The sequence below is a fragment of the Maniola jurtina genome, chromosome 7 (genome assembly GCF_905333055.1).
Source record: "Maniola jurtina chromosome 7, ilManJurt1.1, whole genome shotgun sequence".
Classification (NCBI taxonomy): Eukaryota; Metazoa; Arthropoda; class Insecta; order Lepidoptera; family Nymphalidae; genus Maniola; species Maniola jurtina.
In genome coordinates, this window is record NC_060035.1 from 7,233,837 (window position 1) to 7,249,765 (window position 15,929).

Below are 15,929 nucleotides of genomic sequence, written 5' to 3' on the forward strand. Positions count from 1 at the left end.
CCTACATAAACCATCTTTAACGGTTTTGTAGTTCATTAGTTATAGGTCAGTTTTTAGTGTTAAAATTTTAATCTAGCTAGTTGATTTGAAGTCGAATTTTTTCGTTTATTGGTAACTGTACCAAATATATTTTATTTTGATTTTTAGAAACTAAAAAAGCGTTCAATTAATCTTTTGATCTCATAATCGTACCAAATATTTTAATTTTTAAAAACTAAAAAGGCGTTTAATTATTCTTCTGATCTCAAGTCTAAGTTTTTTTTCATTAATAATAATTTAATTTTAATTCAATTCGGGTTTTATTTGAACTGAAACAGTTACCTATACATCAGTCAAACCATTTATATTATGTATGTAATACTATAATGGCATAATATTATCATGACAAAAGACGCTATCTCGAAATACCGTGTTTCAGTTTAATGTATTGGAGACCTTCTTAAAACGCCAAAAAACTGTAACTAGAAACACAGTGTTTTGGTTGAACAAGTAAGCTAAGTTTCTTACGGCTTTGCTTTGACAATACACGTTTATAAAGATTATTGCAAATACATTAACAGTATTATCCTAAAACTTACATGGCTTTATCAATCATAAAAATATCTTTCGATTGATACCTAATGACACATATTTTATTTGAAAAATGTAGCTTAAATCAACCCAAATTAAAAAAAAACTTAAAACACAGTTTTATCAAAAACGGTTTTTCTAAGATACAGTGTTTTGGATTTACACGACAGTGGGGTGGGTAGCTGACCCCCGGGTGGAATTCCTATTCCTTACTGGGATTTACGCAATCCATACTAATATTTTAGAAGCAAAAGTGTGTGTGTCTGTTTGCTTGCTTTTCAGAATCCATTCGTTTACTGTGTTTGATGAAATTGGCTACAGAGATAGCGTGCTCCTGGGGAAGGACATGCCTAGGCTTTTAAGGTTTCGGTCGGAAAATCAAAGAGTTTCCACGAAATTTTTAAAACCGGAATCCACGCGGACGCGGACCTCATCAAAAACATTAAGTTTCTAGACTGGTCACGATAAATTAATAATGACAGTCAGCTGTTGCCCTTTGAATTATATATACTCACTTAGATAAACAGAAATAATATATCACACTAATATTATAAACCCGAAAGTTTGTATGTGTGTGTGTGTATGTTTGTTACTCCTTCACGTAAAAATCACTGGACGGATTTGGCTGAAATTCAGAATGGAGATAGATAATATCCTGGATTAGCAAAGAGTTCCTACGGGATTTCGAAAAACCTTAATCCACGCGGACGAAGTCGCGGGTGTCAGCTAGTAACAGAATATAATATTATACCTTCGCCTCATAGTACTACATTTTCGCGAGCAAGGAGTCCATGAAGTCCAAGGAGAGAAACCTCGAAACTTTTTTTGTATATCGATTTCATCCAGCTGTCGCAAACTCGCCTATAAAAAAATATGAGTTCAGCGTTGAAATCTTATTTTGCAAATAGGTAACTTTCTTTCAAAAATAATCTATGTACCCACTACCCATACTGAGTTTCGCCAAATATCTTGCATTATTCTAACTAGGAATGCAATCAACACGGCTGAAATTCCTCTGAACGATAAAAACGCCTACAATAGGTTTTGCCTTTTATAACTTTATTTTATACTCAAAGTAGAGTTCATATATCATAGGGTTCAGAAGCTGAAAATTATAGTTATTTAAAATAATAATTATTTGCTACTGCTAAAAATGTAATAAAATAATAAGAACAACAACAATTTTTTTGCAAGGATATAGTTTAAGACCTGGAGAAGTGATAAAGGCTACTTTTTATCCCGGAAAATCAAAGAGTTCCCAATAGATATTAAAAACCTAAATCTACACGGATGATGTCGCTGGCATTAAATTGCGTAGCAAGTTTACAATAAAATTATGTAATACGAGACAGCTGAACTTACGTTTTTATAGTCTAAATACTCGTTTATAAAAATCTTTAAAATTTTAAAACGATTAGTGATTTCTTGAAAATGGGAATGGCCCAAGTTTCAATTAGTTATTTTTTAAACTCGTACCTAAATAAAATGTTCTAATCACATTTGCTAACTAAGTTATCTTTAAACTATGATAAAATGGAAACGTATCTAATTGATATAGTTTCTCCATATGTTATAACCCTTATTAATTTTGATTGGAACGCGTAACTGCAAAAGTTAAACAAAATTACTTAGGGTAACGGTTTGTGCAAATTGAAGACTTTTTACCGGTGATGTTAGTAGGTAGGTAATACAAGAGAAAACAACACTAAATTCGACGGGAATGGAATAAAATGCAATACTTTAGTTCAATCCTATATTTTCCTGTTTCAATTATTGAGACAAAGCTGATCGCATATACTAAAGGTGAGCCGAAGCCGCTCGGGCCGAACTCTACTCATTGAACAGTACTGGAAATTCGAATAGTATGAGCTAAATGTGGTTGGTGACTTTGTTGAGACATCCTTTGCAGTCGAATCGTGCTGGCATCTATCATTGAAAAATCAAGTGAAGTGCAATGTGGCAGTAATCTGCAAACACTTTTACAACTTACATTTGGCATAAGTATGTGTTGATCCCTTCCTTTTACAGCTCTGTCGTATTCACGAATATATTTCCTCAGATTTCCGTGGCGAGACACATCGCAACTGTAAACAAAGCTAACATTTACCTACGTAATTTCTAAAATATTTGCAAACAATACTGAAATCTGAACGTACAGTGTGAATCATTTTCATCTGCTGCAGAATAACGATTTCGCAGTACTAATAAGTAACAGACAAACTAAAAGATATCGCATCTTCTATAATATTTACTTAGGTTATTTTTCTTAGACGATAAAAGTAATAGGTACACAATAACAAACGGTGCATATAAGATTTTCGTAGAAATCTACGGAAATCAATATTTATTACGTTATCGTTCCAGACTCTTATTTTTTGTAAGTACCTACAACAAAATAGTGAATAGCTGAAGGATAGTTAGTGTCTATCAAGAAAATCAAAAGCTTAACTCTTGAAAGAGTGCGAAAAAGCCATAAAAGAAGAAGTATTACCAAATATTACACATGACATAAATTTTTACATGGATTCACAAAAATCATAATACCTCGCAACTTCTATTCGTAGCGAATCCCCACATATTTGCCGACGCAAGCAATGTCGACGTCTAGTTTTACGTCCATCTATGCAAGTACTCCAAACAGCCCATTCCGAATATAAAATCGGCTTATTTGCACCTTAAAACAAAAACAAAAAATATAACAATAATACTCATTCTGATATCTTGAACGTAGTTCATCATCTCAATCCATTGCCGGCCCACTACTGATCAAGGATCTCCTTCTCAGAATGTGAAAGGTCGCCTATGCCTGCGTGGATTTTTTAAAGTTTCCATTACGGCTGACTCTTCAATCGCCACTATTGACAGCTGTTATTAAAATTTTTAGGTATAGGAAATCTGCCATAATTCCTTATGTACGTTAATTACCCATCTAAAAGATTGAAAATAATAATTTACTGGATAGAAGTTAAGTAAGCGTTACTTTACCCGGGCTGTTCAGCCAATGCCAGTAACACAAATCTTATTCTGCGCTAATTTAATAGAACCGAATAAAATATCTGTATAAGGCAACATACCTACAGCATGCACGATATGCACCGCCCGCCCTTACATTTCTATGTAGCTACATCCAGGAAAACCAACGTAGGTAACACAAAGCGCAACGCGACACAAATCCTCCAAGACACACGATTCTCCTATCTGTGATGGACCGATTCAACCATAGTCTTACGAATTTTCGCTACGGATTCAACATTGAAATCATAACAATCCATTTATCATGCCATCAGAAAAAAAAATTGTAGATAAAAGTAATGACATTCAAATCGTTATTTGAATGTCATAGGATATAAATAATCCGGAGTCAGTTCTAAACAAGATCTAGTGGGCAAGTATGGTACCTACGCGTATTTTTTTTCTCGATCTAGGTACGATGACTATCGTAAAGATTACCTAGTACATTTAAAAGTAAGGTGGTATTAGGTTTATTAACTTACTTCTTTTCAGTATATTTTGTTTACTATTTTTAAACGGTTCCAAATTTATGTCCTCCGGTGATTGTTCGATTTCAATCTGCAACCATAACAATATATTATTCTTGTACAGATAAAAGATATAATTGTATCGATTCATAATAGCACACGTTTAACAATAATTTGTCGTTTGGATAACTAGGTCAGCGGTTTTCAAACCTGATGTTTACATAGGCTCGTATTTTACAATACACATTTTGATTTGGTTCCACAACATCCATTTTTGGAGGAAATGCATAGGAAACACAATGGTTGCAATGCCATCAATAGCTATTTTGAAATTTATTAAATTTTCAATGGAACTTCAATGACACACCAATGGCAACACAAGATACCTACCTAGTAAGTTTTTTCAGGATAAGAAGTTTAGACTTACATGGTGTCCTCGAGAAATTTCCATGACTACGATGAGTGAGACTACTAAACACTGATGTAGCCACATCTTACCCGTCAGTATGGAGTTGTAGGTAGTCGTCAGAACTCGACATCTAGTAACAAAAAAATTCCCATCGTTATAAAATTAGTGCTGTTTGAATGAATATTAAATAAAATATTATTATTGTTGGCTAATAGGTATCTGTTTGTCATATGCGACATACCTAGAGGTTTTGTCATGACTTAATGACACTCGGAATGGTGAGCCTATGATGAAGCCAACGATACCTCATTTATCAAAATGTACCTAATCAGTAGTTTGGCAACTATACAAGGAAACTGATTGAACTCTCTAATTTCTCCCTTTAACGAGACTAATTGACTCATTTCAAAACAAAAGGCCTCAATTATTTGTGTTGTTCAATTACTTAGCCGGGAATATTTATGATACTGCGAAAAATTAAATTGGCTGATTTTATTGCCTAATAGAAATATAATAATTTAACCAAATAGATATTAAATTAACAATTTGTTATTCTGACTATACACAACATTTTTTTCTAGGAATTATTTAAGCACCGTAAACACACTTCGCAAAGCAGGTACCTAGGTAAATACTCGTAAATTCAATTAAAACTCTGATTTAGTTTTATGCTAGCAGGTACCTATCTAATATCTAACATGGTATAAGTATGTAGTACCTACAATAGGTACAATAGTAATTCTTGCTTAGCTTATTGACTTTTACTTGTAAATAAGTACTTAAGTAGATTTTTTGCATTGATAAGTATAAGTAGTTGTAAATCCAAACATCGGGCATTTCTTAACGTAAAAAAACCCAGGATAAATACTGACTAAAACTAATTTAAAATATGAAGTTATAATATTTTACTAACCCCCGACCCAAAAAGAGGGGTGTTATAAGTTTGACGTGTGTATCTGTGTATCTGTCTGTGGCATCGTAGCTCCTAAACTAATGAACCGATTTTAATTTAGTTTTTTTTTTGTTTGAAAGGTGGCTTGATCGAGAGTGTTCTTAGCTATAATCCAAGAAAATCAGTTCTGCTGTTTGAAAGTTATCAGCTCTTTTCTAGTTACTGTAACGTTCACTTGTCGGGGATGTTATAAATTTTTAATTTAGGTACACCTATAACTAAATAAATTCCTAAACTGCAGGTGGTCCTACGAACAATTCTCTCAATATTTAAATGTTCAAAAAACCATTGTAACCTCGAATAAAATGTCGCGACATGATACAAACAATGGATCAAGAACAATGCAATTAGTAAGAGCTACATACATATTTGACACCTCGTATCTGAGAATACTGTTTAGAGGCGAGCCATATGTGGTCGGAATCGTTTCGTAACTCTTTTCATAATAGCGCATAGACGAGTATTATACGTCTATGGCATAGACGTATTATTTTAACCTAAAACAGCCATGTGGGTCAAGCAGTAAACTGTTCTATCTAAAATCGTATGACACGTACCATATAAGAATCCTGTAAAAGTAGACATTAGTAATGGGCGGCTTTAGCTCTCTGGCTTATCTTCATGAAGTTGAAAGCTTGTAGCTGAAACAATATTGAACATTTTTCAAATATAATATAAAGTACGTACCTACTAGCGATCCGCCCCGGGTTCGCACGGGTAGCTTATTTCGTAGGGATCTCCATTTTTTTTAAATAAAACACATTATAGCCTATGCCACTCAGGATTAAAGTAGCTTTCTCCTGGTGAGAGAATTTCCAAAATCGGTTCAGTAGTTCTAGTGGCTACTTCCTACAAACAAACATACAAATTACAAACCTTACCTCTTTATAATATTAGTAGGTATAGATCACACTGAATAAACTCAAACTAGGATATCAGACTACCTTAATAATTAGGTAGGTAGGTATACTTAAATATATATCTATAGGTATATGTTAAACCTAGTCTAAAGCCGATAATGTTGGCACATCACGATTTGCTTAGGCAAACTTCACGAAAGCTTACTTACATACAGCGCTTAGTTCGAAGCCAAGACTTCGGCTTCTGCTTAGCGAGTTTTCGGGTCAATCTATAAGTGCCTGAATTCCTAGTCCAAAACCGAAGCTCCATTTTAGCAATTCGGCTTGCAGGATTAGTATGTTCGATTGCGGATAATCATTAGGTAGGCCAACGAGGCGTTATCCATACAATATAATATTACTAAGCTGAATACCCGTGACGTTGTCCACGTGGATATAGGATTTTAAAAATCCCATTGGAACTTTTTATTTTTCTGGAATAAAGAGTAGCTTATGCTTGACTCTAGGATGCAAGCTATCTCTGTATTTATGTAAATGTGTTCATTCGATAGTTTCCACTCCATTCCTGGCATTTCCCGGCATGCGTTGGGGTCTGTGGACTGCAGTATACCTTGCTGGGTAAATGTGTTTGGTTGCATTTATACGACTCGCGCGTTACGAGACTGTAGTCCGTACCGCGTCGCGTCGCTGTTCTTATGTCAAAACTTCGTTTTTTCAGTCTGTCTGTCTGTCAACAACTATACAAAGTTTCAACTCAATCCGATGAGATACGCGCATAAAAATAGTGGTCTAACAGATACAGATATATTTATTTTTATAATATGTAAAATTACTGACTCTGAAGTTGCTGACTTAGTGGAAGGGTGGCTTTTAAAAAGGTTGAATATTATTTAATCTTACAGACGAAAACGCCTTTTTGTACGAGTATCTATAATTGTCTACTCTTAGTAGGAGCTACCATTGACTCACTGAGTCATTTAATAAAACTGTACTTAGCTCGTCATCATCCAAAACGTGAAAAAACGAGTTCTTTTAATAAAATTTAATGAATGGCAATTTAAATGAAAGATAGCTTGTTCCTTGCTAAATGCTGATGTTATTTTTGTTATAGCTACTGTGGTAGATACGTTACTTACACGTGTAAGTGCCTTATAGTTTCCATCTCATAACGCGCCAGACTTTGAATCGCATAGTAGGTACTTACTGCTAAATTATTATATGTATTATTGAAATCACTATGTATAACTTCAAATTAGATTTCGAAGCGTTTTCCACCGTCAAATAGGCGCAAGTTTTTATATACCAACTAGAGGATGCCCGCCGACTTCGTCCGTGTGGATGTATGTTTTTAAAGATCTGTTTTTGAAGGAACTGTTGGGTTTTTCGGAATAAAAAGTTTTCTATGTCAATAACATGGACGCAAGCTACCTCGGTACCAAATTTCATACAAATCAGTTCAGCGGATGGGGCTTTAGGAATCCCGTGGGAACTCTTTGATTTTTCGGGATAAAAAGTAGTCTATGTCCGTCCCCGGGATATAAACTAACTTTGTACCAAATTTCGTCAGAATCGGTTAAACTGTTGGGCCGTGAAAAGGTAGCAGACAGACAGACAGATACACTTTCACATTTATAATATTAGTGTGGATAGGTACCTATACATACCAATAGGTTTATATACCAATAGGTATATATGTTAGGGAAATACTGACTTTGAACGCGGATGAAGTCGCAGGTAACTACTATTATTTTCTTCTTCTGGCTTTATACACAGATTAACCAATGTCAGGTTACGCTATTTTACTTAAGTGTTTATTCTACTCTAAACATTTTTTTATCTGCAGTGAACAAAGTCTGGATTTAATTTAATTCAAAAAGTAGCTGCAGCACTTATCTGTAACTTACAATTTTTATGAATAAAATCATAATTTTGTATGAAGTCAACTTGATTACAACAAGTCTGAAGCAATTTTCTCAATAACATGGCTGAAAATAAAATGCACTTTGCATTCATGATTAGGTATGATCTCTATGGTAGTTTATGTTAGTTATGCGACATCGATGGGTCTTTTCATTACACTCAGCTAGTAACATAGATTATGTTATCTACAAATAAAGATAAATGCGTAGATCTCCAATAAATCGATAAATAACTGCTGATTTTTCTATCCTTACCTATTAAGTACCTAAATCCATACTTTACTAATATTATAAATACGAAAGACTTCTTTAAATCTGCCTGCTATCTTTCCATGGCTCGTGCGTTTAACGATTTTGACGAAAAGTGCAAAAATATATTGCATCCCGGAGAAGGATACTTTTATCCCGGAAATTCAGTGTTCACATGCGAATTTTAAATAACACACTTACACGAATGAAAGCAGGGAGCATCATAAAGACGGAAATAGGCTACTTTTTATCCCGGAAAATAAAAAAATCCCACAGGATTTTTAAAAAACATATTCACGCGATCGAAGTCGCGGGCATCATTGAGTGACTAATAAAGGCAAACGCATACTAAAATTTTCAAAATTCAATCTTATTCTTTTTCTTATTTTACGATAAAAAATTGGTCCATAAAATATGTTTTGTACTGCGATGTGTTTTGTAGGCACATTATCAAAAGGTAGGTACATTATTATGGGAAATAATGTAGGGGAGAGTGTGGATGAAAGAGCCAGTTTTGAATAGTATTAAAAAAAACACACTTTTACTATATTATTTTCAAATGAAACTAGGTTTTCTTATACTCACTTTAATTGGCAATGTTATAAAATAAAAATAAAGAGGATAACAACGCTGATAATCTCTTATATAAACAGTTTAAAAAAAAAAGGAAATCGGCTCTTTCATAGCAGCAGGTCAATGAAAGAGCCACCATGTGTTATGAAAGAGCCGATACCTACTTTTGAGATACTAAACGGTTTTTTATCAATTAAAATTATGTTAAGTATTTAAAATCAGATTAATACTAAGCTTACTTTGGTAATTCTATGAAAATCACAATTTTTAAACAGTCTCAGTAATAATTAAACATTGTCTTAATCAACAATTAAAACTTTTGAACTTTGTCTTAGTCAAAAATTAAATAATTAATAAAAATTTATCTTAAAACATAAAATCGAGCCCTTTTTCGTATACTCTATAACTTAAAAAATAAAAACAATATAAAAGCAATTTAGATATGACATATAATTTTTAGATATGACACCAATAAATCTTCTTGATCCTTAGAGAAAATGCGTTTTTTACCAATATTTGGGCAATGCACGTACTCCTCCTCATTATTTTTAGCCTTCTTGATAATTTTCGCCAAATAGGCCCTTGATAACCCAAACGTTAACGCTGTTCTATTTATGGACTGATTTCCAGCAAGCACTTCTTTTACAGCCTCTTCTATTGCAGCAGTTGTGGGCCTTACCCGTTTTTTAGTTGTTGACGCTTGCGAAGACATCTTTCTATTCTGAAACATATATCATATAATGAAATAACTAAAATTAAAAATTTTGGACACCCCCGACCTCCATAAATATGACTGGTAGAGAATGCCATTAGGCATTAAGTCCGCCTTTTGTACATACACATTTTTTTGTATTTTGTGCAATAAAGATAAATAAATAAATTATAGCTAAGAACAATCTCCATCACATCAGTTATCAAACAAAAAAAAGAACCATCAGAATTAGTCCATTGGTTAAGGAGCTACGTGGCCATAGACACACACACACAGAGACAGACACACAGACACACACGTCAAACTTATAACACCCCTCTTTTTTCGTCGGGGGTTAATTAAAACTAAACGATGTATTGAATGAGCCAGTTTTCGTGTCATGAAAGAGCCGGCTCTTTCAAAGCATAGATAACTGGCTCTTTCAAAACACGACGCTATTAAAAATATAACTTCAAAAAAAAGGCACTATACCAGAACGCTGATCTGATATTATTTATGCAAAACAAGGGCAAATATATAGACGCCAATACTGTATATCAGTTCTGTCAACTTATGCAATACCCTTTTTGAAAAAAAAAGATGAAAGAAACACAAAGAAACTTACTTTTTGGCTTCCGAATTTTCGTAACAGTCCTGTGAGGCCATTTGCTGTCGTAGAACTGTCAAATGTTTGTGGGTGACAGCTATCCAGTGTTGCCATTTAAGGAGTAAAATTAAACTTTGGTAGAATATCGATAAGTAATGGAAAATCACATCGGCTCTTTCAAAGCCTGGCTCTTTCATGCACACTCTCCCCTAAATAGGTAATTGTGAGTCAAAAAATGAACATGCATCCTAATATGCCAACCAATTAAACTACTTTTACTTCAATTAATATAATATAACTATGAGTATATCAACTAAATTAGCAGATTTATCAAAACTGTGCCTACCTATCCACAAATAAGAGAGACAATAAAATTGGAAACTCTTTATTTTCCCAGTATGTATAAAAAATACTAAGATTTTTGATATACCAACCTAATTTGAAATGAGAGAGTATGTACCTACAATTGAATGCAAAACTACAAAAACTTTTCAAAAGAAACCAAGGAAATAAATATGACTTTCGCCATGGATGGTTATTAATTAATCGAATCCTTAGCGCGTCCTTTGATATCACAAAACAAAGATTTTGACGAAATGGTAGAAATAGATTGCGTCCCGGGGAAATCTTAGTTATATTATTGAGTTAATCAAAACGTACTTTACCCACAAATAAAAAGACAACAAATGGATACTCTTTATTTTCCTAGTGGGGCACCAAAAATATCTAGTTAAGTACCTAGTTTATATTTCCTTTGGGTGATCTTAATCCGAAGTAAGGTACCTACCAAGTTTTATTTATAAGTGAGTCTGTTATTTTAGCAATATACTCAGATAGATGTTTTTCCAGAGATCTTCAGTGAATCATGGAATAGACTTGCCCCGGTTGTATATTTAAATAAGACACAAACATAAAGAATTACGATTTAGCGTAGGTATACAAACCATCTTGATCATGAAATACACCTGGCGAGTTCAAGTTTAATAAATTGTAAAATATGTAAATGATGTAATAAGGCTAAATTTAAATGTAAATTTAGATAACTCTACAACAGTTACTAGAAATTTTAACTACAGATGAGCTAAAAAAAGATAGGTAAGTACCTACGTATTCATTCATATGTACATTATCTGCAATGCAACACTGTGCACGATATCAAATTGGAAGTGTGATCACCATAAAATCAGCCTAAAATGCGTGTCTATTGTACTAATGATGAAAGCGGGCAGCAAGCAGATATTGAATGCCAAGCGAAGAGTTAGTTAAATCGACCAAATACTAGATTTCAAAATGAACAGATAGTAATTTAGGTAAATAAGGCACATAATTAAAGGCGTGCGAATTGAGGTCGAAAATGTTGCTCTAATTTTACAAAATCGACGCTGACTCGCAATGAAAGCGAACAACAAATAAGGATCTAAATAGTTAATTAGTACGTAATACCTAGTATGGTGCGCCAACTGAGCACGATTTTTATATGTGTACTAAATTTTAAATCGCACAAGTAATTTTTTATTTAATCCTACAAAAACTACCCAACTTTTGACTCCTCAGAAATGTTAGAGCAGTCTAAGACGTCTCAAGGATTAAAAGTCTCTAGGCCCCTGTGGCCACTGATTGTACCACTTCGTATTCTGTGTGTAGTATCGAATCAAACACATTGAATAACCCCTTGAAGTTGGAAAATCCGTATGAATAGAACCACGAAGTTGTTTGTTAACTCCACAGTTTGTTTCAAAATTGACGTTGGCACTAGGCACCTCAAAAATTCTTAATTAAATAACTTCGTGCTACCAATTTTATAACGGACTTATACATTATTCATGACATGATACTGAAAATCTACAAGTAGCCTGTAACTTGCAATGATGCGTCAGTCAGTGTGATGAAATGGTTTCAAAATTCACCAGAACAAGATAAAGTTGGAAACTAAACTCGACTGCGATCGTCTTAATAAACGCTGAAATATTAGAGTAAAATTGTTTTTCTGTCACTTGTTGTTGTACATTTATACTCATGAGCTCAGAATTTTCTCTTTCATTGGACATCCCACTCGACTCAATGTTTTTCGTATACAACGAATCAAGTGACAGCTCATTCTTCAAAATCGGTCCAGTCGTATAGGCACTACGGTGGAACACACAGAATTTGGATACATACATACATACATAGACTGCTAAAATCACAACACTTCCTTTTGGCTTTGCTGCAGTCAGGTAAAAACCCAACCTACAGGTACACAAAAGTAAGTTTCGCTAGCATTTAAGCTTTAAATAGGTACTTAAAGCTTTAATGTGTCACGGTACTTACGAAGAATATATAACCTATTTACTTAATAGAGTTCAATCTCCATTTTTTGGTTTCCAATCTTCATTTTTATCTTATTAGCAACGATAAAATAAAACGATCTGTAATTATCTGCCGCCAAGAAGTCGAAAGGGGTTAAGTCCACTATTCAGGTATAAGCCTGTAGGAATAGCCCAAGAATTTTAGCTTAGAAAGTAAACTGTTTATACTCAAGCAATCCATGTCTATGGTGACATTAGAGTGCCTCAGGCAACATCAATAGTCAATTAGTAAGCTTAATATACTACATGGTTTATAAACTCGAAGAATCTCGTATAGTATACTAAAAAGAAAATTCTGACCTCACTGACAGACTTATCAACGCTATAACCTGAAAATTTTTCCCTGAGGTGCCCTTTATACATATATTGTAGACAAGGTTATCGTGGCCGAAACTTCCACAGGAGCGAAGCCACAGGCGGATTATAGTAGGTACAACATAAACAAAAACTACAAAAACTTTCCTAGACTAGAAACCAAGTAAATAAATCATTATTATTTTTGCCAGTGGGCACTTATTATTATTAAACGAATCCTTAGCGCGTCCTTTAATATCACAAAAACAAAAGTCTTACTTATAGGTATAAGGACTTTGTTGTTGCGTTAAAATAAAATCAATAAATACATAAATTGTAATATGCAGCATAGGGCCGATGCCAGGCTGTGTGGAATGGAATAGAGTCTTTTTGATGAAAATCTAAGCTCAGCTTTATGGATGTATTTTAGCATTCCGTTCAAAATTGAAATAAGTACAAAAGTTCATAATGAAAACAAAGAAAGATGCGCACCGCACTCTGGCGCCCCTGCTGGCTTTCGTTTGAGTTGTTAACAAGATAAACGCCACGCTTTGCAGCTCTGCCGGTGTATCTTGCGCCTTAATCTGGAGTGGCCTGGAGTGGCATCGCATCTTCCCACCAGTTGGCATCTGACTTTTAGCAGCTCATTCTTTCATCGAGAGATTTCGTTCGGGCAAAGTAAAACTGAGTATTTTAAAGCTGACATAGAAAAGCTTAAGCTTCATCATTTGACGCTTTGGCTGCTAAATAGGCTAGATTCAAGTCTCAGTTAAGATTCTATTCATAGTAGTTTGCAGGAATGCGTGTGCGCGGGTCACATACATTGTAGGGGTGTTCCGAATTCAGATTCTTGATACTTTGATTCGATATCTAGTAGATGTACTTTCAGCATCAATTTAACGATTGAAAAATTGGCCTTGTGACTGTAAAAAAATATTTTCAGCCCAGATTTTCAGAATAATTTTATATCGTACAACTAATAAATTAATTTAAGTTCCTACTAACAATATACTTAATATTAATTTAATGTGTAAGTACCTACAACACGTATCGATGCTTTACAGTGTGAATATTTTTAAAAATCTTTTCAGTAGGTAATAAGTTATTACTTAAATTATGTGTATTTTTTATTTTATTGTCGTACATACTAGTGCAACGGATGCTCGTTGCCGACCTTTCCCATTTCAGTCCGCTCCTTAACCGTTAAGCTACTGAGGCTCTAAATATTATACCTACGTTTTGGAACATCCCTACACACGCAAGTACGCAACTGTCGCGGACGGCTAGCCACGATCGTACTCGTAAATCTACGCATCTTTGCCCCGCCTTGTTGCTAGTTCCTTATTCATTTATTGCTCTACAGAATTCAGTCATCATTTCTTGCATAAATTACGTATTTGATTAACAGACAGACATGGAATATAAAAACAGTATGTACATTGCGCAAAATTAATTTACGAGCCTAGTTACGATAACCTGTCATTCCTGTCGCTATAGGCCATTTGGTTACATCACTTTGAGACAATTATTTAAATTAGCTGATGACTGGGTTTCCATCCAATATTATATGTATTTATAGGTACTTAATTTAGTCTAGACTCTAGAGGGTCTCTGGATTGAGGCGGCGGCGCAAGACCGTAGCGCGTGGAAGTCCCTCCAAGAGCCTTATGCCCAGCAATGAACGTCTGTAAGTTGATAATGATGATGATGATGATATAGTCGAAACGAAAACTTGAATAAAAGTTTGTCTTATACATACCATTAAAACTTATTTATGTGAAATGACGGCAAATCAAGATTTAATTTAGATTTGCCGCCTAAGAAACTCGCAAGTCACTGCAAAAAATTGATGAGTTCATTGGTTTTAATATAAAAAGTTGAGTACCTACACAGCCGTCCGAAAAGTGCTGACGATTATATGTATAGATAATTCTCAGACACAAGATTAGCGCTCTTAAAGTTATTTGACTTTTCAATTAAGAGGATCATTGTCAACGATCCCCCGTCGATTTCCTACGTATGATATTATTGTTCTCATCTCTATCTGCCCTGGTTCGTGTATTCTCGGTTCCTAGATCGGTGCATTTGTGATAACCAATTCTAATTGCTGTGATTGGCTGAATTTACCATGTTCTTGCTGCGACAGTGAGTTTGAGCCACTAGCGGAACAATGTTAGCCGGTCAGAAATGATTGCAATTAGTCAACCTGTATGACGTCCGTGTTCTGTTTTTGATTACAAAAAAGAAAAAATTGTTGTTGCAATCATCAATTTTAGCAAATAGTGAAAGAGAGTCGACCAATCAGAGGTCACAACTACCGTCACACTTTCTGTGAAACTATGGCAGTAGGCTTACCGAGTAATGAAAACAATTTTTCATTCTGTAATGTCATGTGGCAAGTAGGGTTGCCACCTGCCTCTTTTTGATTTACAGGCTACCACCATCAAAAATACGGGGTTTAGATTTGAAGAAATTTAAAAATTTGAAGTATTTGAAGAAATAGGCGGTGGTTCTCTCTGAAATGCATGGAAAGCCTATTTAGATATTTCAGTTTATTTGTAAGTTTTGTATTTTTTCTCTGTATGTTGCCGTGTCTTGATTGGTGAACTGTGTTTGCAATGTGATTTTAAATAAAAGATTTATTTATTTAAATAGCTTTTAAAAACTCTAGTTTTGTAAAGCAAAATGTTATACATTTCATGCATAAAATCTTTGCATTTTAACTTAAATTTACATTTAACTTGTAATTCCACCTTCACAGTATCAATACTATGGCCGTAGCCAGGAATCGATTTCGGGAGAGGTTTTATCAGGGCCGGAACTGAATCCTGTCATGAGGAAAAAAACATTCGCTCAACTTTATGGGCTAATTACCTGGTTAGTGGAATTTCGCCTTTCAATTTGACAGTGAGATAAAATACAACAATAAAAAAGCGCGAGCGCAGTGAGAGTAAGTGTTTTTGGTTCAATTACAGAAA

General features: G+C 34.3%; 1 protein-coding gene across 1 annotated transcript in view; it reads right to left on the reverse strand.

Annotated features, from left to right (window-relative positions):
* LOC123866616 (transmembrane protease serine 9) overlaps nucleotides 1-15,929 on the reverse strand; it is a 35,640-nt gene that overhangs the window by 12,916 nt on the left and 6,795 nt on the right. The window contains exons 2-7 of the mRNA XM_045908272.1: nucleotides 5,968-6,051; nucleotides 4,477-4,588; nucleotides 4,065-4,140; nucleotides 3,115-3,244; nucleotides 2,561-2,654; nucleotides 1,322-1,431 (exon numbers count right to left, since the gene is read on the reverse strand). Of these exons, the coding sequence (XP_045764228.1) occupies nucleotides 1,322-1,431; nucleotides 2,561-2,654; nucleotides 3,115-3,244; nucleotides 4,065-4,140; nucleotides 4,477-4,542 (476 nt within the window). The 5' untranslated portion in view covers nucleotides 4,543-4,588; nucleotides 5,968-6,051. The remainder of the gene's footprint in view (nucleotides 1-1,321; nucleotides 1,432-2,560; nucleotides 2,655-3,114; nucleotides 3,245-4,064; nucleotides 4,141-4,476; nucleotides 4,589-5,967; nucleotides 6,052-15,929) is intronic.